At 48.4% G+C, this 23,477-nt stretch overlaps 1 protein-coding gene across 1 annotated transcript in view; it reads right to left on the bottom strand.

Annotated features, from left to right (window-relative positions):
- Positions 1–23,477, bottom strand: part of XYLT1 (xylosyltransferase I) — a 222,576-nt gene that overhangs the window by 28,849 nt on the left and 170,250 nt on the right. Inside the window, exon 6 of the mRNA XM_015561297.1 lies at positions 9,245–9,325. Coding sequence (XP_015416783.1) covers positions 9,245–9,325 — 81 coding nt within the window. The remainder of the gene's footprint in view (positions 1–9,244; positions 9,326–23,477) is intronic.

The raw sequence follows: 23,477 nt of genomic DNA, 5'->3' as shown, positions 1-23,477 counted from the left end.
GCTCTTCTCCCTACAGTTTCATTTCCAATTGACGTGGTTACCTGGGGCAACTGGGTCAATAGGTGGAACTACAGAAAACTACAGTCATAGCTAAATAGGGTTTTACTGGGATGTCACAGGCACCCAGTCTACTCGGCTGAGCATCAAGGAAACCAGATGGGAGGTGAAGAGGGGTCCTGATTCTCGCCCCTAGGAGAAGAATTCAGTTAAGAAAGCATCTGTAGCCTTTGGGAATGATCTCTGAAAAGGCAGGCAATGAAGAAGCCCCTCAATTCAGTTAATTCCCTTGCTGCAATCTCAGCATCGTCATTGAGTATGAAATTATTCCAGAACTGTCTTGTCCTGTAATGAGTTCTCAAAGGAGGAACTCTGCCCCTCGGATTTTACAGCGTGTTTGAGCACGAAGGGATCTTAGCAATCAGCTAATATAACTAATTCTACAGATTAAACACACAGACACGGACGCACTGAGACCCAGAGGGATGGACGAGCCAAAGTCATCCAAAGTCACACAGCCCAGGGGAACAAAATCTCCCCTCCTCCGCTTTTCCTGCCCAGTGATCTATCACTGAACCCAGATTACTCCTTTAGCATAAGTACAACCTAAGCATTTAGGTAAAAAATAAAGCCATGGGACAAAGCATGAAAGCCACAATGTCTGAAGTCAGCCAGCCATGTGAAGGGCTCCCTCATGACAGCCACATGATAATGCGGGGGCCAAGCTCCGGGCACTGGAGCCAGACTATTTGATTCAAGGCCTGCATCTGCACTAACCTTGGGCGACCTGAACATGAGACGGCTCAGTTTCTCGTGTGGAAGACGGTGATCATAAGAATAGCTGCCCTTACAGAGTTGGTGTGAAGGTTTAAATGAGATGATAGATGGAGAGGGCTTCGCAAAGTGCTCACCACATAGTAAGTGCTCCATAAATGCTCACCAAGATGCTTAACGATTTTCCTTTTATCAAGCTAGAAAATTTAAAATTCTATCTCTCCTGTGAATTGGTAGAGTTACATGTAGGGCACCCGCGTAACTAAGGAGAAACTCTGTATAAAAGGAAAAAGCAGGATATTTCAGCACCAAGGACAGAAGCCCAAAGCCCCCCACACAATGAACCCCATCTCCTGCTATTATGTTAGTTAAGCAATGCCCATGGTTGTGGTGGCAGAGGTGGCAAGTATCATGGGTATCCTAATTCTGTCCAAGCACCATGAATACAAAACCCTCCCATCCTTCCATGCCATGAGTCAGTGAGGGTTCCGCTCACTGGGTTCCTAGTTTGGCAGCTCTACTGGGGCCCTGCTGGCCATTTGTCTCAGGCCTAGGGTGGGTTGCGACCCTTCCTGACCTCAGCTGCCTGGCAGATGAAGGGGGCTTGGGGCATTCCCTCGTTCAGCAGCTCCAGAGAGCCCCTTCAATACGCCAGGTCTACGTGCTGAGAATCTGCTCGTAAATAAGATGGACATCACTCCTGCCCTTCTCTCTCTTGTAGAGATAGAGATAAAAGAATGAAATAATACCATCTACCATTCATTGAGCATGTGCTATTTTCTAGGCCCTGCTCCTCATACTTAACATGTATTCTCTCATTTAGTATTCACCATGATCCTTCTTTTTACAAATGAGGGTTCATTTTACAAATGAAGAAATCAAGACACAGAGTGAGTAAGTAATTTTTCCAAGGCCACCCCGCTGGTTAGTGGCAAGGGTGGGATTCAAACCTTAGCAGTCGGGCTCTGGATTCCACACTCTTAGCCACAAGGTTCTAATACCGCTCTAATCAATAAACAAGTAGACACGGAAAGCTCCAAAACACAATAATATGTAATTAGATGTTTGTGGTAAGTGCTCTACAGAGAAACTCAGAGTGCAATGACAGAAAATAAAGAGACGGGGGCTTAGCTAGTGATGACTGCTGGGGAAGCGTCATTGAGGAGGTCACGTTTAAGCTGGGTGAGAAGCATGAGAAGGACTCAGTTGTCTGAAGGGTTGTGGGGAAGAGTTGTATAAGCTTTATAAGAAATAACATGTGCAAGAACCCCCACGAGTGAAAAGAGGCTAAGGTAGCCAGAGTCAGAGCTACAGGGAAATGCTCAGCTTCCCTACCTCACTGAGGAGTGGACCAGCCACAGGACAGGCAGACTCTGACCCGACTGGTGGAAGGATCGTACCATCCATATGTACATGCGGCCTGGACAAGGTAGGAAACGCTACAAGGAACATACTTAGGGGATCGGTGTAGCGCAGTGGCCAGGAGTGCAGACTGAAGCCAGACTGCCAGGGCTCCAGTCTGTTTTGCACTTAGGAGCTATGCATCGTTTAATCTCTCTAGCCTCAGTGTCCCCATCTGGAAAATGGGCATGATAATGTCTTACATCACAGGGTTGTTGTGGGAATTGAAAGAATTAATATCTGTAAGGCATTTCAGATAGTTCCTGGCACACAGTACATTATCTATATGTCCCTATTGTTATGCGCCTGTGCTAAGAAAGCTGACAGGTTTGACAGTCAAGGATGGAAGGAAAACAGAGTCAGAAGCCCAAATTCTGGAACCTACAGTCTCCCAGCTCTGTGGCCCATGCGCTTCACCACACTCAGGGCCCAAAGCAACTTGCACCCCCAAGAGTCTAAAGGTCCATTGAACGCTGATTGGTTTTCCACATTTCACACATTTTTAAAAACAATGTTTGCTGCCTTTTATTCTGACTGTAGAAGTAACGCATAGATTTCGTAGAAGCTTGAACATATAAAGAAACAAAAAAATAATAAAAACTATACTCTGCCTCTCAGAGATGATGCTGTGAAATATTTTTTTTTCTGGTCTTTTTTCCTACTCGACCTGCATTGTTTGGAAAAAAGAAAAGCTCCAAAGTTGACCTCAAAACCCAAGCGGAGGCCGGGGCAGGTATGTGTGCACAGCGGTGTGGGTGCCTGGGCAATGCTAAGCAGTATTTTGACACGGTTGCCATAATGGAATGAAATAAAATGCACATGCAAACAGCGATAAACTCGCTGGTTGGGTTTAAGAAAAGCTAAAGCGAAAGGCAATGTGCTTTCCCCACTGGAGACGAGATACTGATTATCCTCCCACATCAATCATGGTGCCACAAGACAGCTGGGAGAGAGCTCTTCTGCTGATGAGCAACTTGGCACCAAAAGCCTCCTGAAAGCAGGTTTGCTTGGAGGAGGTTCCTGGCCCGGCTCTCGAAGGATTTGCCAACTTTTGGCTAAATAGTTGCCTGTTTACACATCAAGGGAGGTTTGGGTCTGAAGATTAGTTCAGTGTCAGAGGGAAGGCGCTGCCAATCCTGGGGGCTGGGACCTGTCCTAGCTTCTTTCCAGTCTAGCCTTCTTACATTTGAAACGCTAGTTGTTTCCCTAGGAAGTGCAGGAAGTGTTTTTAAAATGTTAATAACTTGTATACCATCTTCAAGATTTTTCTCCATTACCATCACCATCATCACTACCACCACCATCAACTTAATAGGCAAACTCTATGTTCCAATAGCTTATATTCATTCATTTAATTTTTTTTAAAAAAATATTTATTTCAGAGAGGAAGGGAGAGGGAGAGAGAGATAGAAATATCAATGATGAAAGAGAATCCCTGATAAGCTGCCTCCTGCACACACCCCACTGGGGATTGAGCCTGCAACTAGGGCACATGCCCTGACAGGGAATCAAACCGTGACCTCCTGTTTCATAGGTCAACGCTCAACCACTGAGCTACACCGGCCAGGCTCATTCATTTAATTCTTGCAATAACTCTACGTGGTTGGCTTTGTCATCATTTCCATTTAACAGAGGAGACAACTGACACACAGGTGGCTGATGAAACTTACCCAAGGTCACATACCTAGTGAGCAGTTAGCACATAAGTCCTGCAGAGTCTGGTCCCAGAGCCTGGGTTCTTAACTGCCCTGCTATGTGCTTAATGTAGTAACCAAAGGAGAAGTCCCTTAATATTTTTATTGAAAATGACATTAAGTAGCTTCAACTTTTTTTGGAACTTAGTCTTATTCTAAGCAGGATACCCATGGAGTCATGGGCTAGATTGGCAAACTATGTACATTTCATTGATGCATATTGGATCAATACCCAAGCTTCCCAGTATGCCCCTATAGGTACTCCCCAGAATAACGCCACACTTCACTGGTGGATCCTGAACACACTCTGGGATAGGCTGACTCTGGAAAGTAGGGGAAGGACCTGATTTCCCTCCCCTAATCATTTAAAAAATGATTCTGCTTAAAGTCATCAGAATATTGCTCTTTCGCCTGTGCACCCCAAAAACTTAAACGGGGGTCTCTCAGATCCTAGGGTGACAAAAGAACTCAGGCTTTAAAAGTGAGGCTAAACCGCTTCTAATCCCAGCTGTGCCCTTCACTAGCTGTGGGGCCTTGAGCACGGTCAAGCAGCTCTCCACGCCTCAGTTGTACTCACCTCTACAATGGGGCAACACCTGCAGAGTGAGGCTGGAGGGAGATAAGATACTACTTGAAAGCCTTCCCATGGTCACTGAGGAAACTCGGCCCTCCTCAATTCCGACATCACTGTCCAAACTTTATAAAGACGAGGAAACGAAGGCATGGGGAGTCAAGGTCATTTGTTGAAGTTCCACGGCTGTCACCTGGTAGAGCTGGCTGTAGCCCAGTGCTCACTCTCTTAAAACTACATCACACTGTATCCCAGAACTGAGCACTGGGCCTTCGTGACCTTGAATTAGGCAGAGAACTTAGATCAACCAAGACAGGAAAAATCCCCGAGGAAACGCTATTCTGGCAGAGGGAAGTGCTTTTTCCTCTCCATCTCCCTATAAGGCACCTGTCCCCACACACTGGGGCTTGATCAGGTTGCCAAGATGTGGGAAACTTCCCTGATGATCCCTAAGCCAAAGCCAGGAGCTCCTGGGGGTGTCTGCAAAGACCTGCTTACTCAGGCTGCGAGTAGACTTTGGGGCACCTGCTTCTGCTAGTCCTGCCCAAGCTATCCGGGAAAACGGTAATTGTGCTGTGTCTTCCAATATATACAGTTACTTTATTTTTGGAGGAAAGCAAGGAGGAACAGGGAACACAACACTCCCATTCATTTAATTACAGGAACAGTCAGGACCAATTTGGCAGCTATTAAAATACTAGTTTGCCTTTATGCCGTCTCTTCGCAGCGGGAGCTGGAAGTCCAAATTGGCTGCTAAGGGCTGGCGATGGGGACAGAAGGTCAACACCGCTATTAGGAACCGCGTGGAGTTAAAAACAGAGGCACCATGTGGCCTGTTCTGTTTGTCTCACTGTTTGCTTTTCGTCCTTTGCCATCTCTTTGTCTTTTAAGCTCTCTGCTCTGTCACAATGTCTTTTACAAGGGCTGGTCCAGAAGCATTGGAATGGGAAGGGATTTAGGGGACCGTCTTGTTCATCCCCTTTGTTTTCCAAAGAGAGGCCAGTGGCTGCCTCCAGGCCAGCCCATGTCGGAGGCAAGCAGGACCAGAGCACAGAGAGGCGTCCCCACGCAGGGATGCCCGGCTCCGGGACACAGTCCCCTGTCTGAGCCCCGGCCTCGCTGTGTGAACTTAAGCAACTCCCTTCATCTGTCTGAGTCTCAGTTCCCTTATCTGTGAAATGACACTAATAAGCTGGGAAGGGTCACCAGCTGGAGCCGCAACATTAAAACCAACACAAAGGACAACAGAACTAATGAAAGTTAAGTTAATGGGAAAAGGTGTGTGTGGGGCGGGTCACAAAGTACCAACACCCAGTTATAAAACAAGTAAGACCTGGGCTGTCATGTACAGCGCGGTGACTACAGTCAATAACACTGCAGTGTGTATTTGAAAGTCGCTAAGAGAGTAGATCTTAAAAGTTCTCATGGCAAGAAAAACATCTGTAACTACATATAGTGATGAATGTTAACAAGACAGTTTGCAATATATACACATATCACATCGTTATGCTGTACACCTGGAACTAAGGTGATGCTATAGCCTAACTTAAAAAATGGGCTCCTGCCAGTGAACTACTTGGTGATTTAATGGGACGCGTTTATTTTACTTTAACCCTCTCCAGAAAAAATAAAAAAGAATTAAACTACCAAAAAACTAAAAGCACTAAGAGCCAGGGCTTTGCGAAAGCAGTTGGACCACTTGAGTAGCCATCTCTGAAGTCAGACACTGATGCTTTAGTTGCATTGTACAATGACTTTCTTTCCTCCTTAAGCCACTTGGAGCTGGGTGTGTGTCATTTCCCACCCATAGCGTCCTTCCCGACACAGGACCAGCACAGGGCCCGGAGCTGAGCTCTGCACACGTGGGACAGAGGAGACGGGCATTGGCTGAGCTTGTTCGTGTTGTAGGTGAGACCGCAGCTAATGAAGGAGAGAGTGGCAAACAATGACATGTTGGTTCATGTTACTATTAAATTAACACGAAATTACTGACTTGATTCATCAACTGAGAGAATCCAAGCTGAGGCCTCATGGGGGGTGGAATGTGTGAGCTATTCTGTCCTTGGGTTTTAGGGTTTTAGAAGGAGGTGCAAGCAACATCTTTTTAGCCTCAGACTTTGTCCTGTCCCATGCTATTTGGGTACCACCTGTCGACTGTTGATGCACATCAGTTAGACGGGATATACTCACACACCCAGAGGCATGACTCTGGCCCAGCCGTGGGCCGGATCCGGCCTGTTTGAAATGAATAAAACTATTGAAAAAAAAGACCGTACCCTTTTATGTAATGATGTTTACTTTGAATTTATATTAGTTCACACAAACACTCCATCCATGCTTTTGTTCTGGACTTCCGGTCCAGCCTAAGAACCCATTGCGGCCCTCGAGTCAAAAACTTTGCCCATCCTTGCTCTGGCCCATACACCATCTGTTTCTTTCTCCCAACAGCAACATTTTAGCCCAATACGTATCATGGCACTGCCATCATTGTCATCACCACCACCATCATCATAGGGCATTTACACTATGTCAAATGTTTTTATGCAGCATCTCATTTAATCTTCCCAACAATCCCATGAGTGTAGGTCTATTAATATTTCCATTGTACAGGTAAAGGAAAAGGCTCAGAGAAGTCAAGCCACCTGTCCAATGTAACACAGCTAGGGCACGGCAGAGCAGACTCAGTCTAACCCTAGAGATGTAATCTTGAAGCCCATGATGTTAACCTCTGTCTGATACCCAGTTCCTAGTATAGTGGCTGGAAACAGTAATCAGAGAATAAATACTGACTAGGCTGAAACAAGAATAGTACGGTAGATGTAATTCAGACATGTCTATCAATTTACAATAAGCTCCATTCTCAATGTGTGACTTTATTTGCCCAAAACATGTATGGCAAGGTTACCCAGAGGGGAAAAAAGGTCTTCAATCTCTACCGAAGGTGGGGACATGAAAACATGGCCTAGTTTTGATAGCTAACCACCTCCAAGGAATCCTGTTCAGTTCTACCTCATTCCCATGGGCTTTGGGGCCAGAGACCTGGGTTCAAATTCCAGCACTTTCCAGCTGTGACCAGGGGAAAATCCCATTTTTTCCTGACAAATGGGGCTACTGATTCTTGTTTTTGCACTGAGTGACTGTAAGAATGCAATTGGGTCCTGCAGGAAAGGGGTCCAGCAGAGCAATGGACACTTAGCAGGGACACAACACACAGAGGCTATTAAGAACTCTTCCTCTGCCAGGCCTCCCCCACCTTAGTTACCGGACATGCTATACTCATCTGTGCTGCTTTACAGGGTGGCCTCAAATCTGGGGCTCTTTTTATAATCCTCACCTGAGGATATGTTTATTGATTTTTAGAGAGAGAGAGAGAGAGAGAGCTTAGTTGCCTCCCATAGACACTCCAACTGGGGACCAAACCTGAAAGCTAGGTATGTGCCCTAAATGGGAATCGAACCCACTACCCTTTTGGTGTACAGGATAATGCTCCAACTGAGCCCTCCAGCCAGGGCAAGTAAAGAATGCAGGTTGCCAGTAGGACAGGAACAACCTATAAATAGACAGCTGGATGAAATCAAAGTTAAACCGCAGGAAATCGATACACCACAAGGACTCTGGGGTGACGACTCCAAAGCTCAGGAAACGGAGCCCGCTGCTTCTTTTGTCCCTCCCTGCTGTGGATAACGGGGTGAACTAAGTCACAGAGCCAGCCACAGCCACACCTGCACCAGCAGTGGCGAGAACACCGAAAGCAGAGATCGCAAACTGAAATGCCAACGGGGCCAGGTAGGGAAGGGGGACAGGTGAGAACGTCCGAGACGTGGAAAACCTTCTTATCTTTTAAGGTGAACTGGAAATCTGGATTTTCATGGGAAATACTGCTATTTTTAAATGGGGCTATTAATTTTCAAATGAAACACCTGAAGTAAACACAACAAAACAAAACCAACATGAGGGCCAAACAAAACAGGTTAACGAGCTAACATCATCCTATGAGCTGCCAGGTTGTGTCCGGAGGTCAACTCTAGAAAAAGGCTCCAAGATGCTAGAGTGCTCCTGGGCTGGATTTTAATGGTGTTGTAGCTCTGGATGGTGTTGCTGATCATGCGATCCCTCCTACAGGGGGCGCTCAAGACTGTATCCCTTCAGGTTGATCTCTGGCCATGGAGATTTGGACCCAGTTCAAAGCTGGATGGTAGTGATGCTATTTGGCACTGTTCATTTTAACGACGGAGGCGCAATGGGTCCAATTGGGCTTTGGGTGCCTCAAATTCCTGCCAAAGTCTCAGGCAGCAAACTGAGGCAATGGTGAGGGCACAGGGCTGGAGTCAGGATACTGGAGTTCAACTCCTTGCTGGCATGAGACTCTTTTCCACTAGAGAGTAAATTCCGAAAGTGCGAGGATTTGGTCTTGTTCACTGCCAGAAGGCTGCCTGGCACACGCGTGGCATTAGGCAGATATTTGTTGAATGACTGGCTGACCAAATGGTTGGGGACATCACAAGTGACGGACCTTTGTCTTCCCACCAATAAAGTGGGAATTAACCTCAAAGTTGCCACAATGGGACACTGGATGCACAAAAGTGCTTGACGAAAGGTGTAAAGGGCAATGATCCGAGGAGAACCACTGATTATGATCACTGCCCTTCACTGACATCAGAGGGACCACTTCAGATCCCACCGTGGCCGCCTCCCTCCCACCCTCAACTTCCTTCTGGCTGCACCAAACCGCGTAGAAGGAAGCCCCAAAATGATCACTCAGATTTTCATTTCCATTTTTGTACAAAGACGGGGGAAGACATGCTACCTTGCATTGTCCCGGCCGTGTGACTTCAAGAAATTCATATCTCGGTATCGGGAGAGAAATGCCACCAGTTGGTCATTTGTCCTGTAAACAAACAAAGAGGAAAGTCAGAATCCTCCAGAGACAACGGGGTCTGGAGTCTTGGCTCCATTCTTTGCATGGAGAAAAGCATCCCTCCTCCTTTCACACCCACCGGCTGAAAAGGCTGTATTCCTTCACGAGTCGGCACCCCTGGCCTCCCCACACCACGCTGAAACGCACTGTCTGCGTGTCTCCTGGATGCTCCCTGCACTGCGAGCTCTTTGAGGACAAGCATGCTATCTTACTTTGGAATCTTCGGTGCCCGGCCCTGGGCTTGACAAATAGTAAGTCATCACTGCGTAGCTCAATACAAATACGTAGCAACTCCAGGGTCTTTGCACTTGCTGTGCGTGGCAAATCCTGTCCTGTATCTTCCCTTTACTAGCCGCCTGTGGTTATCCAGGTCCCCTTTCAAATGTCATCTCATCGGAGAGGTGTTTCATAGCCACGCCACCGAACATAGCACCCATGCACCCCCTCTCTGCCTTTATCACATCACTTTATTGACTTCACCCTCTTACCAACATCTGAAGGTGTTGAACTTCCTGACATTAGGATTGTAAGTTCCAGCAAGACAGAACTAGTTGCACTTGCCCATCACTGGCATGTAGCAGGAGCTATAAGGATGTTTGTGGATGAATAAATGACTGAGATTGAGACGAGTGTGAACTGACTCTTTCAAAAGTATTTTGGGAAATGAATGAATGAGTGAATGAATGAGTGAATACCAAGTTCTCAATAATCACTGGGCCACTGATTGAGAGATCTTTAAAAAAGAGAAAGTGCGATACAAACAAATGACAATGTTCCCAGCATTGTTATCCCAAATTTATCACCATCAATCTCGGCACTAGCAGTGTAGTCACAGCTAATCAGCGTGTGCACACAGCTGTGACAGCATTTTAAAAGGCAGTCACACCGGTCTCCATCTGCCAGAAATGTAGTCGCCTCTTCCGCTGAATAAACCCAACAGGTAACCGGTGCTGAAGTGACAGCTCCTTTATCATCAGGCTTCTCTGCTCAGGGGTTTTTGTTCAGAAGAGAAGGGTTAACCATTGTTTCAGGCTGGGAGAAATGTGCAGGCAGTGGAAAGGAAGGACATCTATGGGAACAGGCTGGAGGCTGGACCTTTGGGAGGCAGGCGGGTGCCTGAGAAGGTGATGCCTGGGCTCAAGACGCAGGAGACTCTGGAGACAGATCCCAGAGGCTCTCCTGACCAGGCTCTGTGTGTCTCCAGGTAAGCCATTTACCTCCCCTGGACTCATCTGGGTGGGTCTAAAGGGCACACAGTAGGTGTACAATAAGTACAAGCTGTGCTATTCTCTCTGCCTCCCATCATCTGGTCCAAGCCACCACAACCCCTCACCGCTCACTCCTTCATTTCCCTGCATCTCCCTGCAGTCGCGCCTCTCCAAGCCCCTGTTCTGTGATTGGATGACTCATGTTTGACCAACTCATAATTCCAGCGGAGGGGGCACAGAACAGTTAAGAGATGCTGCAGTGAAAATGAGCACTGCCGATGTCCCGTCCCGTTACTGAAATCAACACCGATGCAAAGCCAGCCCTCCTAGCAGGCAGACTCCAGAGAAACCCCGTGCGCCTGCAATGAGCTAAATCCGGCACAGACAGCCACTCAGCCCTGCCGGTGCTCAGAGGGGAACCCCGGGGATGCAGACAAAGGCTCACCCCACGTGTCTGCACAATGATGGTGCGTCTCCTGTGTGGACAAATCTGCCCGCTCACTGCAAGGTGAAGCCCAAGCATGCCCCATGCCAAGTTACGGCCGCATGTGGGCAGAGGGCCTCCTGAAGTTGCTGGGTGAGGTCTTAACTGAAGCAGCTTATAAAAAATTAAAGCGAGCTCCCTCCGAACCATCTACGCGTCCTAGCATTTCCTATTCACCAGCCCCCTCGCTACTCTCTGCGCCAGTTCATTATTGTCCTCCTGATGAATACGGGGACAAGTTAACCTCTGAATGGGTCGCTGGCAGTAGGAATAATAAACAGGGCCTCTCAGTAGCCTCAGTGGGAGGGTTGAAGGGGCCGGGCTGGGGTTCCCGGGGGGAGGGGGGCCCCCTCTCTCAAAGCCTCAGGCCTCTCAGGGTCAACGGCTGCAGCTCCATTTGGCAACCCCAGAAAGCCCGGCTGCAGCTCCATTTGGCAACCCCAGAAAGCCCGTTCAGGGCCCTGAACTGTGGCCATTTTCACATTTACCACTTCACCAAGTCCCCATCTGACGGGGATGAATAGGCATTTAGCGAATTTACTTAGCGATGCTTCCACATGAAATCCTCTCAAAAGATGACATCTTTGGGGAGGGAGGGCTGACGGGGAGGGAGCCATGGATTCCAGGCCCAGAGCTTGTGGGTAAAGGCACTTTTTCAAAGCAGAGAGCGGTGTCCCCTGCCTGTCCCCTCTCCCTGGGGCCCGGTCCCCCTCGCTCTCCCTCTGCATAAAAAGCCTGCTGGGAATACTAACGCCTGTCTCCCAGCCCTTCTCCAAGGGGAGAGGGAATTCGGCTGGGGACCAAGTTTTCCTATTGTTGCTTTCAGACGCCTGTCGATAATTGCCTACATAATATTTAGTTCTCTCCAGATAATTAACAGCTTGTGATCTGTTGACATTTTACCCAGTTCTAGTCTCTCTCTCTCTCTTTCTCTCACTTCTCACTCACTCTCTCTGGTGGAGTCGTTTGCCAAGTGGCTCCCACAGCTCAGCACTGTGTCTGTCTCCCCACCAATTTCCCTGCACCTCTTGCAGAAATCATTAGAAGGCGTGTCTCTTCATCTATGCCAGGTCCTCTGACTCATGATGGTGACTCAGGTCCATCACGGTCCCCGCTGGAGACGCTGGGACATCTTTGTTTTCATAAACATGGTTTTCAATAAATACATCTTAAAATAAGTGTATTGGAACCATATGGAGATATTGGTTGAAATGAATAAAAAAAAATGAAAATGAAAGAAGCTCCATTGACCACGTATGGAATGTCCACATTAGTTTAGGCCCCACTTTGTTGCATTTAGTTTTCACAAAGATGCCATAAAACGTGAGTTTCATTTCCATTTTGCGGATGGGCAGCTGAGACTCAGAGAAGTCACCCTTTTAGTGAAGTGAGGAATCAGGATTGGAACTGCAGGCCACTTCACCAAGGACTGTGTGAATAAATGAACGAGTGAGTGAGTGAATTCCACTCCAGGTGCAGAAAAGATAACGGTGCTCTGAGGCCTCCCCACTGCATCTGGTCCTCACAGCAAGAGCACCAGCCCTCTCTGATAGAGGCTCCCCCAACACCCACTGAGTTAAACTCTGCTTTTTAACAAGATTCCCAGGTGAGGCGTCTGCCCTTTAGAGCTTAAGAAGTGCTGCTTTAAGTCAAGCATGGATATTGGTAGTTAATTCTCTTTCCTTCTTCATCTTCTCCCCATGGGCTCTTCCTGAAAGCCCAGACCTCGAGCATGCTCCTTTCATCTCCATAAGCCTCACGTGTTGCGAGTATTAAGTAAAATAATGCGTGTCAGACCTGTGCAGGGCGCCTGGCATATCCTAAGCCTTTGATAAATGTTGCCTGTTACTTAACAATACAGGGTGGAGCAAAAGTAGGTTTACCGTTGAGTGCATGAAACGCAGAGTTTATTCTTATATACTTATTTATTGATTATTGTATTCATTTCCATTGGACAACTGTAAGCCTCCTTTTGCCCCGCCCTGTACTATTATTGCCATTTTGAGCACCTGAGACATTTGCACAGGAACACCAGTGCAAGGACCCAGCCTGCTTTGAACTTGGAGGCTTCCTGTGCATTGCACCCACGCGATGTTTGCGGAGCACGGTCTGAACACCCCTAAACGGGACTTACCCAGTCTCCTAGCCGGGGTCAGAGTTGGGAACTGTCTCCCAGAGGCCCCTGCACCACCACACGTGTCTAATATGCATAATGGCTCTGGGCTGAACACACAGGGAGGGGCGTGGCTCCCTCTCTGGTCCTTCTCCACACATCCTCTCCCCCAGGAACCCAGCCACAGCCACACCGTCTGCTGGCACGTGTGACGGGCGAGGAGAGCCTGCTTAGCCTCCACTAGAAAGAGGCCTAACGCAGAGCCCACTTCTCTTCTCTGGGTCCTGTCTGCCCCCCACCCTTGGGCCCCAAATCTCCTCTAATACAGGGTGCTGAGAAGAATCAGGGGTGCTCACGACTAAGGGCGAGGCTGACAGTGCTCAGGCAGAAGTGAAGCACAGAGTTTTGTGAATGTCAGGATTCAGGATTTCAAACCCCTGATGCAGACTGGCAAGTCTGCACAGACCCGAGGGACCAGATTCAGCCGCTGTGGGCACGGGGCTTAGGCCACCTGTGGAGCAGAAATGTGCAGGACGGTAGTGAAGGAAGGACAGTGGGCTGGGACAAGCAGAGGGTGGTCAGGGTCGAGGAGGCACCATCAGTCTGAGCCCAGTTCCTACTCCTGGTGTATCAGTTACCTCCTATGTATGTTCCACTTACATACCACTTTAGCTTCATCCTAAGCAACAATATATGTGATCGCTTGTGTACCTTTTTCCCCCTCAAATTTTAAATTGAGGTAAACACATAAGCTTGAATTTGCCATCTCAACTGTCGTTAAGTGCGGAGTTCCATAGTGTTAAGTACATTCATAGTGTTGTGCAACCATCACCACCATCCATCCCCAAACTTCTTTTCATCTTGAAAAACTGAAACTCTGAACTCATTAAATAACGACTCCCTATTTCCTCCCTTCCCCGAGCCTCTGGCAACTTCTTTCTGTCTCTACGAAAAGTCAAATTCATACAGTAGACAAACGCTAGATACCTCACCTAAGTGGAATCACACGTTATTTGTCTTTCTTTGTGACTGGCTTCTTCCACCCAAAATCCTGTCCTCAAGGCTCATCCACACGGTAGCATGTGTCAGAATTTCCTTCCTTTTTAAGGCTGAGTCATAGTCCATCAGGGCATACCATTGTTACGTGTTTTCCTGTGACATGTGAAAAGCAACAACTACTGCTTATAACTCCTAAAGCAACCTGGCTGCCAGGGCATGTGTAGGGTGGCCAGCGGATCTGGTTTGCCCAGGACTGAGGGGATGCCCCAGGCACAGAGTTCTTCGTTTTAGAGTCAGACAGTCCTAGGCAAACCTGGATGAGTTGGTGGCTCCAGGCAGATCGATCCGCCGAGGGATGTGTGACCACAGGAGAAATGTCACACTCTGTCCTTTTATGATGAGCCGAAGCATCCAGGAAACACAATGGTGGGAGGGCCAACTGTAACCCTGTCCTATGCTTTTAAAATGATGATTATGGAAACTCAGATTACAGCGAGATAGGGAATTAAATGACAGCAATGGCAACAACATCTGACACTGGAGTGCCTGCTATGGGGCCAGGCACTACTCTAAGCATTTGCTAACCCGCTTATTCCTTATGGCAACCTGTGAAGTAAATGCTATAATATTCACATCCATGTTTTAGTACAAGCACGTACCTGACTGTTTTATGCAATGATATATCCTGCTGTTCTGTCTAATAAGCACACACAGAAGGTGAACTTCACCTTTTAATGGCTGCACAGAATCCTGTGGATGGGCACAGCCAATCCCCTAGCGATGGGCATTTAGATTTCTCCCCCCTCCCCTTATAGATTCTGCTACTATGAACATCTTTGCATATTTATCTTTCCAGATGTAGGGAGGATAGATTGATTCTATAGGATTGAATTTCTAGATGTGGAATTATTCATGCCAAGGGCCCTTTTTAGCCTCTCTTTGCTTTCAGAAAGAGGCGCTAATGGGAATGAGGCTGCCCCAGTGGAGGGCACAGGAAGCAAGTCAGCCGGCCACCAGGCAGTTGGGGAGGGGAAGGAAATGGCAAAGGTGATAGAGTAAGAGTGGGGGATGCCCTGCAGAGGCTGGGGGGCTTCTCTGGCAGGCTGGTGAGGCCAGACAGGGGCCATCTAGCTTCCTGCTACCAACAACCAGTGGGACCCAAGTGGGCTTGCTGTCCAGGAGCAAGGGGGGTGTGTGGGGGTACGCAGAGCTATCTCCTCCAATGCCCGGGGCAGCTGCTCCAGCTGGTGCCCATCTGTCTGCTAACTGGGCCCCTTGGACAATACTTTTTGGGAATCCTGGCTATAGTCTTGAGATGAGCAGGCACTGGGTCTAATTCTGTTCTGTTCCTCCAGGACTTGACACATAGTAGATGCTAAACAACTATTTACTGATATGCTTAACAAATGCCCCAGGGGCGGGGCGTTGGGCTGGTGTGCAGGGCTGCTGGGTGCGGCTGCCGGGTCTAGAACAGTGCCTGCCTCCCTAGAGGGGCTCTGCCCAGGAAGGCAGAGAACTCTGTCCCTCACTTCTGCATCCGTGCCTTTGCCCAGCCCATTCCCTCACCCAGGGATGCGCTTCCCCATGTCCTCACCCAGAACTGGGAGAGAGGTAGGGCAGCGAACCCCAAGGCTTGGGAACTCACGGAGTCATTCCATTGCAGAAAACCCCTCCTCATTGCCTACAAAGTGCTAAGTGCTCCTCCTCCCTCCTTTAACCTCATGACCACCCCAGCAAGCCAAGCCAGCACTAGTTTATACATGAATAAGGTCAGGCTCAAGGAGTTTTAACGGCTTGGCCACAGTCTTGGGAGAAGGGCGAGGAGGTAGGGACCTCGCTCCAGGTCCAGAGTCAGGGCTCTTCTCCGTCCTGCTTCCTCGTGGTGAATAAGCTTCATGAGTGTGCTCTGTTTTGTTAGAAAGAGCCAGGAAACAAACTCGGGAATCGCAGCGGCCGTCCGAAGCCTCCTACGTCCCTGCAAGGGGACCACTGCCCACACCGGGTGCTCACCGGGCGTGACCGTAAAGCCTCCTTCCCGGGGGTGGGCCGTGCTGCCGCGCTTGTCGGACACTGAGCCCCGTCACCTACTTTCCTCTCCCTGCATCCCTCACGAGTGGTGCGAACCCATTTCCCATGTGGCTTATTTCTGTTTGGGTGGGGGCAGTGACTGCCATCACTTTGCCCCCGACTCCCTGGACGGGTTATGCTTGGACCCCACTGAAGTCTTCTTGTCTAATAAGAAGGCCAGGATTCCAGAGCGGTAAGAAAGGCCCAGAGCAAAGCACGGGGATCAGAAGAGGGTGGCCGTTTACAGTGACACCCATGTTTGCGAGCTGCAGGGGGAAACGGGTGGGAGAATCTAGGTGCTGTGTTTCTTCCCGGATCCCGTGGGCACAAGTACGGCCACAATCGGGGACCCGTAGGCTCCTTCTGGAACATAAGTGCGCTCATGCCCCCTCTTCTACTTAACATCCTGGACGCTCTCCCTCCCCTGCGGGGCGGTGCCCTGACGCCCAACAAGCGTGCAAGGTGGTTTGTGAGCTCACCCTGACTGCTCCGTCTCTGCAATTACTGGAATTTTCCTAAGCGTCCTGTGCTCTTCAGAACTCTGAGGTTTGCAGGCTCTGTTTGCTCTCCTGGGAAACATCTCCCATTTCCTGGACGGGTCAGGTGCCAGACCCCTGGAACAGCAGCGGGTAAGGTAGCTGCGGTCCCCTATGCTCAGGTAGCACACAGGACAATGGGGAAGGGAGACCTACAGGTAGAGTCTTCCGATGGGGGTGGGACACCAGGGAAACTGAAGCACGATGCGTGGGGGACACGCCGGGGGCTGGTGGCTCCCTCCACACAGGCAGCCAGCGCCTCAGAGAACCACCTGGATCACAAAACCCACTCACTTCTCCTTGGATTTGTTATTTTTTTTTTTGTTACCGACAAAAACATTTCAGAATTAAAACATGCTCATCGCAGTTGCAGGAACTAGCAAATCATTTCTCAAACTCTCCACGCTTTCCCAGAACATTTGTAAGACACACATTTTTCATTTTGAACGCACACAAGCCATTCTGAGAAGCAGTTTATCTGACTGTCCATCAGTGGGAACTTTTCACACATCAGCCCTTCCTCCAGATATCACGGAAAGGTGACTGACAAGCATCAGCACCCAGAGGCCACGCCTGATCCTAGAACACCAACAGGAATCATGAATGAAGAACTAAATTGTCATTCAGCGGTGGTGTGTGTGTGTGTGTGTGTGTGTGTGGTCTATTTGATTGTTATTTTAATTATCTGAGATCTGGTTGTCCTCATATACCAGGAGACATCTCAAATGAGCAGAACATTTGGTTAACCAAATTGTGCATCCCCTTACAACCACTGATGACAGCCAATTGTATGATTTGGTTCTGGGGGGGGGGAGGGAAGAAGAGGGGGGAGGGAAGGGGAACAAGACCAGGTCTGCTCCGGAGGACAAAGATTGAATCTTAAAAAGTACATGTGATTTAGGTAGAAAAGTGAAATCGTGTCCACAATAAAAGCTGTTCTCAGAGAAGCATTTGTAGAAATTTCTCTCTGATCCTTGCCACTTTGTTGTCGTTGATTTTCAGCCAGTTTCTCAAGTTTACTGAGCCTTCCCTTTCCGATCTGCACACAGGGATAACAATCAATGGTCTCTAAGTTGCCTGTGTGTTGCGGGTGTGGCACACACAGTGCTTGGCCTGTAGTAGGTGCTCAGTAAATGGAAGCCTTCATGAGAAGGTTCCTATGGCCTTTGCTTAGAAATGCCAGAGGAAAGGCATGCCCACTGCTTGCCAGTCCTCCGCCAACCTGTGACATTTTTATTCCACACACCTGTGTTCTTAGCACGAGTGTAAGTTGGTACGTTTAAGTCCCTTGACTGTAAGTGACATGAGGACAGGAATCTTGTCTGATTCAACTATATTTCCCCAGCATCCAGAATAGGCCCTTATGCCTCTAGCAGGTTCCAGCAGCCTTATATCTCTTTCTCTTTGAGGTCCCCATGCCCATGTCAGAGTGGCCCACAGAATTGTTCAGGTTATGTGTATCTCATTCCAGAATGAGGGCCTCTGTCCATACTTTGTCCATATTTTTGCCCAATCAACTCCTGCTTATCTTTGTAAGAACTGTCTCGGTGTTAGCTCAACTGGGAAGGGCTAGAGTATAAATAAGCATTAACCTAAACTGAATTGAACTGCTAAGCTCTTGTGTGTGTGGCTAAGACCATCGCCCCCACCCTCCACACACATTTTATACTACCCTGGGTTTATAGAAATGATGGCAAAGACCTATAGTAATGATTTATTAATTCCAATTTCACCAGACAGGGGTCCCTAATGCACCAACACTAACATCAGAATTTGGAGCAATGAAAATAATGCAAACCCAAGACGGGAGAGACGTAAGTTCAACCCCTGGTTCCATCCCTTATTAACTGTGTAGCCTGGGGCAGGTCATTTGAAGTTCAATTTCCGCACCTTTAAATCTGAGGATGGTAACAATATCTACTTTATAGGTTGTGATAAGGATTAAATGAGATAAGAGGGCATTAACTGTTGTTCTCAATGGAAAAATCCTGGCTGACAGAGAAACTGGTACCGGAAGTGGGGTAATGAACAGCTAGGAAGCACAGACATCTACTCTAGGCTGGGTAGGCTGGCCCACCCAACGCTAGACTGTCAGCTATTGTTGTTGTTACTATCATGACTTCTTCTCTGGGACTGGAGCCTGTGTACTGCCGGGGGTAGGATACCACAAGGACCTCCATCGCTCAGACTGTCAGGGGCAGGTCAGTTCAGATTTCAGCCCCGGGGTGGGACTGAGCTCCAAGGACAGCTGACTGTCACCGATTGCCTTGGGCAGCATGCCAGGTGTCCTAGCCCGTCTGTCCTGGAACAAGGTCAAAATGCGCTGCCACACGCTCCCCCACAGAAAAACCAATGCCAGGGCCACCTCGGCAGACCTCAAGCACACGCAGATCCTTGGCTGAGAGAGGGAGCCTAGAGGATCAGGACATGCTGCACCCAGTATCTTCTTTCCCCCCAGAGTTCCAAGACTGCGTGTTTATTTCAGAGGGCTGAAGAGACGTTATAAAAAGAACGCAGGCGGCTGAAACAGAGGACACAGGCTCTGAGGTGCGGACCTGCAGTTCTCAGAGACAGAAAACTTCTAAAACATTGTAAGAGAAACTCTATCATAGAGCTCTGTGGTTGTCAGGCAGCGTCTGGGATGGTCCTACTTCCAGCCGGCTGGAGGGAGAGGGGTGGCCTCGGGCTGGCTCACCTGAGGTTTCGGCAGAGAAGAGCCTATTTACCATATTAGGGTCGTGGGTGAAGTTCCAATTGGAAAAAAAAAAATGCAGAAGCTTAAAAATGAAAGCTCCAGAATCATTAAGGAGGATGGCCACTTGGGATTCCAATTCTTTGGTTTGGGAGGCCAGGGTACAGCATCTGGCAGCGTACACCTCTGGCAGGACTGGCTGGGCTCTGCTCTCACTCACTGTCTCACCTGGGCTGGTGCCATTACTCTGAGCAGCACAACTGCCTTTTAAACAACAGGATTCATAACAGGACACATTTCATAAAGGTGTTTTGAGGATAAAAGGAATGAGGCACTTAGCATGGGTGCTTGCTATGCAGTCAACACTTAAGTATTAGCTGGGTTAGTAGCGTGTGTGAAAGGCTTAGCCCAGTGCCTGGAACATATGAAAATGTTGGATGACCTCATTGCTCTAGTTACTTCTTCCCTCCGAGGAGGGACGGGATGGCTGGTTTTCCGAGGCTGCAACATACAGGCCTGGGGGGTTCCCCAGGGGAAGCTGTGGCCCCGAGGACATCAACAGGGCCCACAAGCCAAGACCAAGCCCTCTCTGGTCAGTTCCCTCGCTGGCCCCAAAGGGCTGAGATTGGCCAAAAGTGGAAACCCGCATACAGAAGCGGGAATCCCTTTTCTTTCCTACTCAATCTTTAGATTCTTTCTTCCTTTTCTCTCTTAAGTAGTTGAATCACCTACATTAAAAAGGCACCATAACACAGAACTGAAAACAGTTGCTCAAACAATAACTTGTGCACGAACATTCATGGAAGCCCCGAAGAGGAAATCACCCAAATAGCCATCGATGGACGAATGGCTGAGCCAAATGCAGGCTGTCTGTACAATGGAACAGTACTCAGCCATAAAATGCAACGAAATGCCGGGCACAGGCTACAACATGCCTGGGCCCTGAAAACGGATGCTCCGTGAAAGAAGCCAGGCTCCAGAGGCCACCTACTGCATGGCTCCTTTTATGTGAAATGTCCAGAACAAGCAGATCCAGAGACAGAAGGCAGACTGGCGGTTGCCGGGGACTGGGAGAGTGGGAAGGAGAGACACTGTTTAATGATGACAACGTCTGGAAGGAGATGGTGACGATGCCTGCACAACACTGTAAATGTCTCTGATGATAAACTTCATGTTATGTGTATTTTACCATAATAAAAAAGTACCAGTCGAACTTCCAAATCCAACAGATAAAAAAGCCACCATAGCACAGCTATAATAATAACCACGCTTGGTATCTCACACCTATTTTACAGACACTATGCACTTAATCCTCATAAGCAGCCTAGAAGGTAGCAGGGACCTAACCTAATGAGCAAACCGAGCTCCTCAAAGCGTGGGCAACTCGTCTAATAACAGTGATGCTGATCTACGGGGAGTCTAAATCATGTGTTCTAGGCATTTGATATATAGCGATTCCTTTTGCCTTCCCACCAACCTCATGAAGTGGGTGCTATTATTCTCACCCATTGTGCAGAATAGGAAAGACAGAGGTTGTATTACTTGTGCGGGGCTAGACATACACACAGGAGCAGGGATTTGCAGCCAGGCCACCCGGCCTCAAGGTCCAAAGGCCTTCAACACAGAGGTCTGGAGGTCATGAGGCTTGGCCATGGAAACCAGAGAGAATGTGGATAGTGGAGGCCCTGCCTCCCAAAGAGTATGGGACAGACTGGGCACCCGTCACATGACATCAAGAGATCGTGTGGGATTCAGACCTTCTCGCAGACTGCGTGAAAGCCAGCATGTGCCCGGACAGGTGTCACATGTCAACATCCCTCAGCTGCTGGGCCCCCAGATGGGGCCCCCTCTATCTGTGCTGGCACCTCCAGTTGAATGGAGAAGCGGCTGAGCCAATGGTGGGATTGAGGACAAACCACCATGGCTCACTGTTCTTCTGAAATGGACTCCGGCTCTTTGGAACATCTTCCATTCTCATCATGGAAGCATCGGAAAACGCCTCTAGCTAGAAGAAATAAGTGACGACAAAACCCCTCAACTGATCCTCAATCCAGGAATAAGCCCAGAGATGCTTTTCATGATTGTGGAAGTGAAAATCATGCAATGAAGTGTCAGCGAGGCTTCTGCCACTTAGGAATAAATGACAGCAGGCACTGCTGTTGTCACAGTGGTGGCTGTGGATGGCCACCGACCATTCATTTGATCTGGAGGTGACAAAGATTTGTCAGTAAGGACTTACTGTGCTCCTACTATGTGCCAGGCACTGTACCAGGCACTAGAGAAATAGTGCTAAGCAGAACACACATCATCTCTGCTCTCCTGGAACTCTCACTCTGGGCCACCTTCATTGTCATCATTTGTGGAGCATTTTCTCTCCACCAGGTAAGGCACCTTGCATTTCACCGATTAATCCTCACAGCAAAGGCTGAAGTAGGCCACTGCAATGGTTCCCACTTCACAGATGAGAAAACCAAAGTGTGGAGAGGACGAGCAACTTGGCCAAGGTTTCATGGCCAGTGAAAGGGACAGTTGGATTCGGACTCTGCCAGCTTCTCAAATGCACACTTCTGATGGCTTTGCTACAATCCTAATGGCCTGAGCTCTGGAAAATTTCTTCCAAACAGAGGGCAGAGAGAGAGTTTCAGGGTCCAGCCCCAGGGAACCCAGGGCCTGGAGACCAAGCATATCGTGTGCTGTAGAAGGGCCCAGCAGGAAGGAAATAAGAGCAGTGAAACCACAGGGGTGGGAAGTAGCCTGGTGGAAAGAAACGGCCTGGGCTATAACGTACATATCCACAGCAGAAAATATTACCTATCATATTTCCCCTCCTCCAGCAGTCTGGTGAAGTTCTCTACTTCTTTTCCCTTCCTTTTGTTCTCACTGCCAAGTAGTTGACTAGGAACTAACGCTTTCTCATCATGACACAACCCAATAAAATACTTTTCAAAGGTAACCTGTTGCTTTTAGAATAAACTTGGGCTCCTTACCATGGCTCTCAGGCTGCCATACCATCTGGGCTGACCCATCTCTCCAGCCTTATTCTATTGGCACATCCCCTTATCACACCCTGTCTACATAAGCCTCTCTTGACTTGCTACATGAGCCATGTTCCCTCATGCCCCAGGGCCTTTGCACATGCAATTGGCTCTGGTTGGAACACTGATTCCCCCCCCCTTTTTTTTTCAGTTAATTCCTCTTCTTCTTTCAACTTTTAGCTCAAAGGCACTTCTCCAGGGAAGCTTTCTCTGACTCCCTGGAAGAGAAGAGGTTATATGCATGTCTGTTTCATATATATATATATATATATATACACATATATATATATATATGCACGTAGACTTTGTTCCTTACAATGTCATAAAGATGTAATAATTTCATGGTCTAATCCGTGAGGCCAGAGAGGTTAGCTATCCTACCGGTGGCTGTAAGCCCAGATTCTAGCAAATGTCTGGCACGTAGTAGGTTTCCAATAAATGTGGGTCAATTGACTGAATGAATTAACCAATAATGAGGTCCTAAAGCTATTTCATTAGAGGCAACATGGTCATCACCTTAGCTGAAAAGTGCTCTGTCTTCCCAAGCTGACAGTGCAGCCTGTGGCGGACTCATGAGACGAATTACAAGAGGGGAACCCAGACACACAGAGGCAGAAAGAGGGTGGGGAACCAGACACACAAGATCAGCCAGATTTACAGCAAGCAACACAGGAGCACAGGTCCGGTCACTCTGGGGAATCTTTGAGACTTAGTTGGCATTAAGGCATTAGTCAGCAACTTGCCTGGCCAGCCCAGAAAGATAAACGAGTCTTGTGCTCTCAGGGGGAGCAGTGAGCTGGGGTAAGTGCTGAAACCAATGAGTCTTGGGATTCAGCATCATTAACCTTTTCTGATTCAGATGGAGGAGGGGGCGCGGGGTGAATTACGGTGCTAATGAGAACCAGGTATTTCTGACGGGTTTATGTAGAGGAGGCTGGGTGGTTAGAACATACAGTTTGCTCTGGCTGACACTTATTATGGGGGCTGG

Source organism: Myotis davidii, unplaced genomic scaffold (genome assembly GCF_000327345.1).
Source record: "Myotis davidii unplaced genomic scaffold, ASM32734v1 scaffold1115, whole genome shotgun sequence".
In the NCBI taxonomy this organism is placed as follows: domain Eukaryota; kingdom Metazoa; phylum Chordata; class Mammalia; order Chiroptera; family Vespertilionidae; genus Myotis; species Myotis davidii.
The sequence above is the reverse complement of the archived record's forward strand: the minus strand, read 5'-3'. Positions and strand labels throughout refer to the sequence as shown.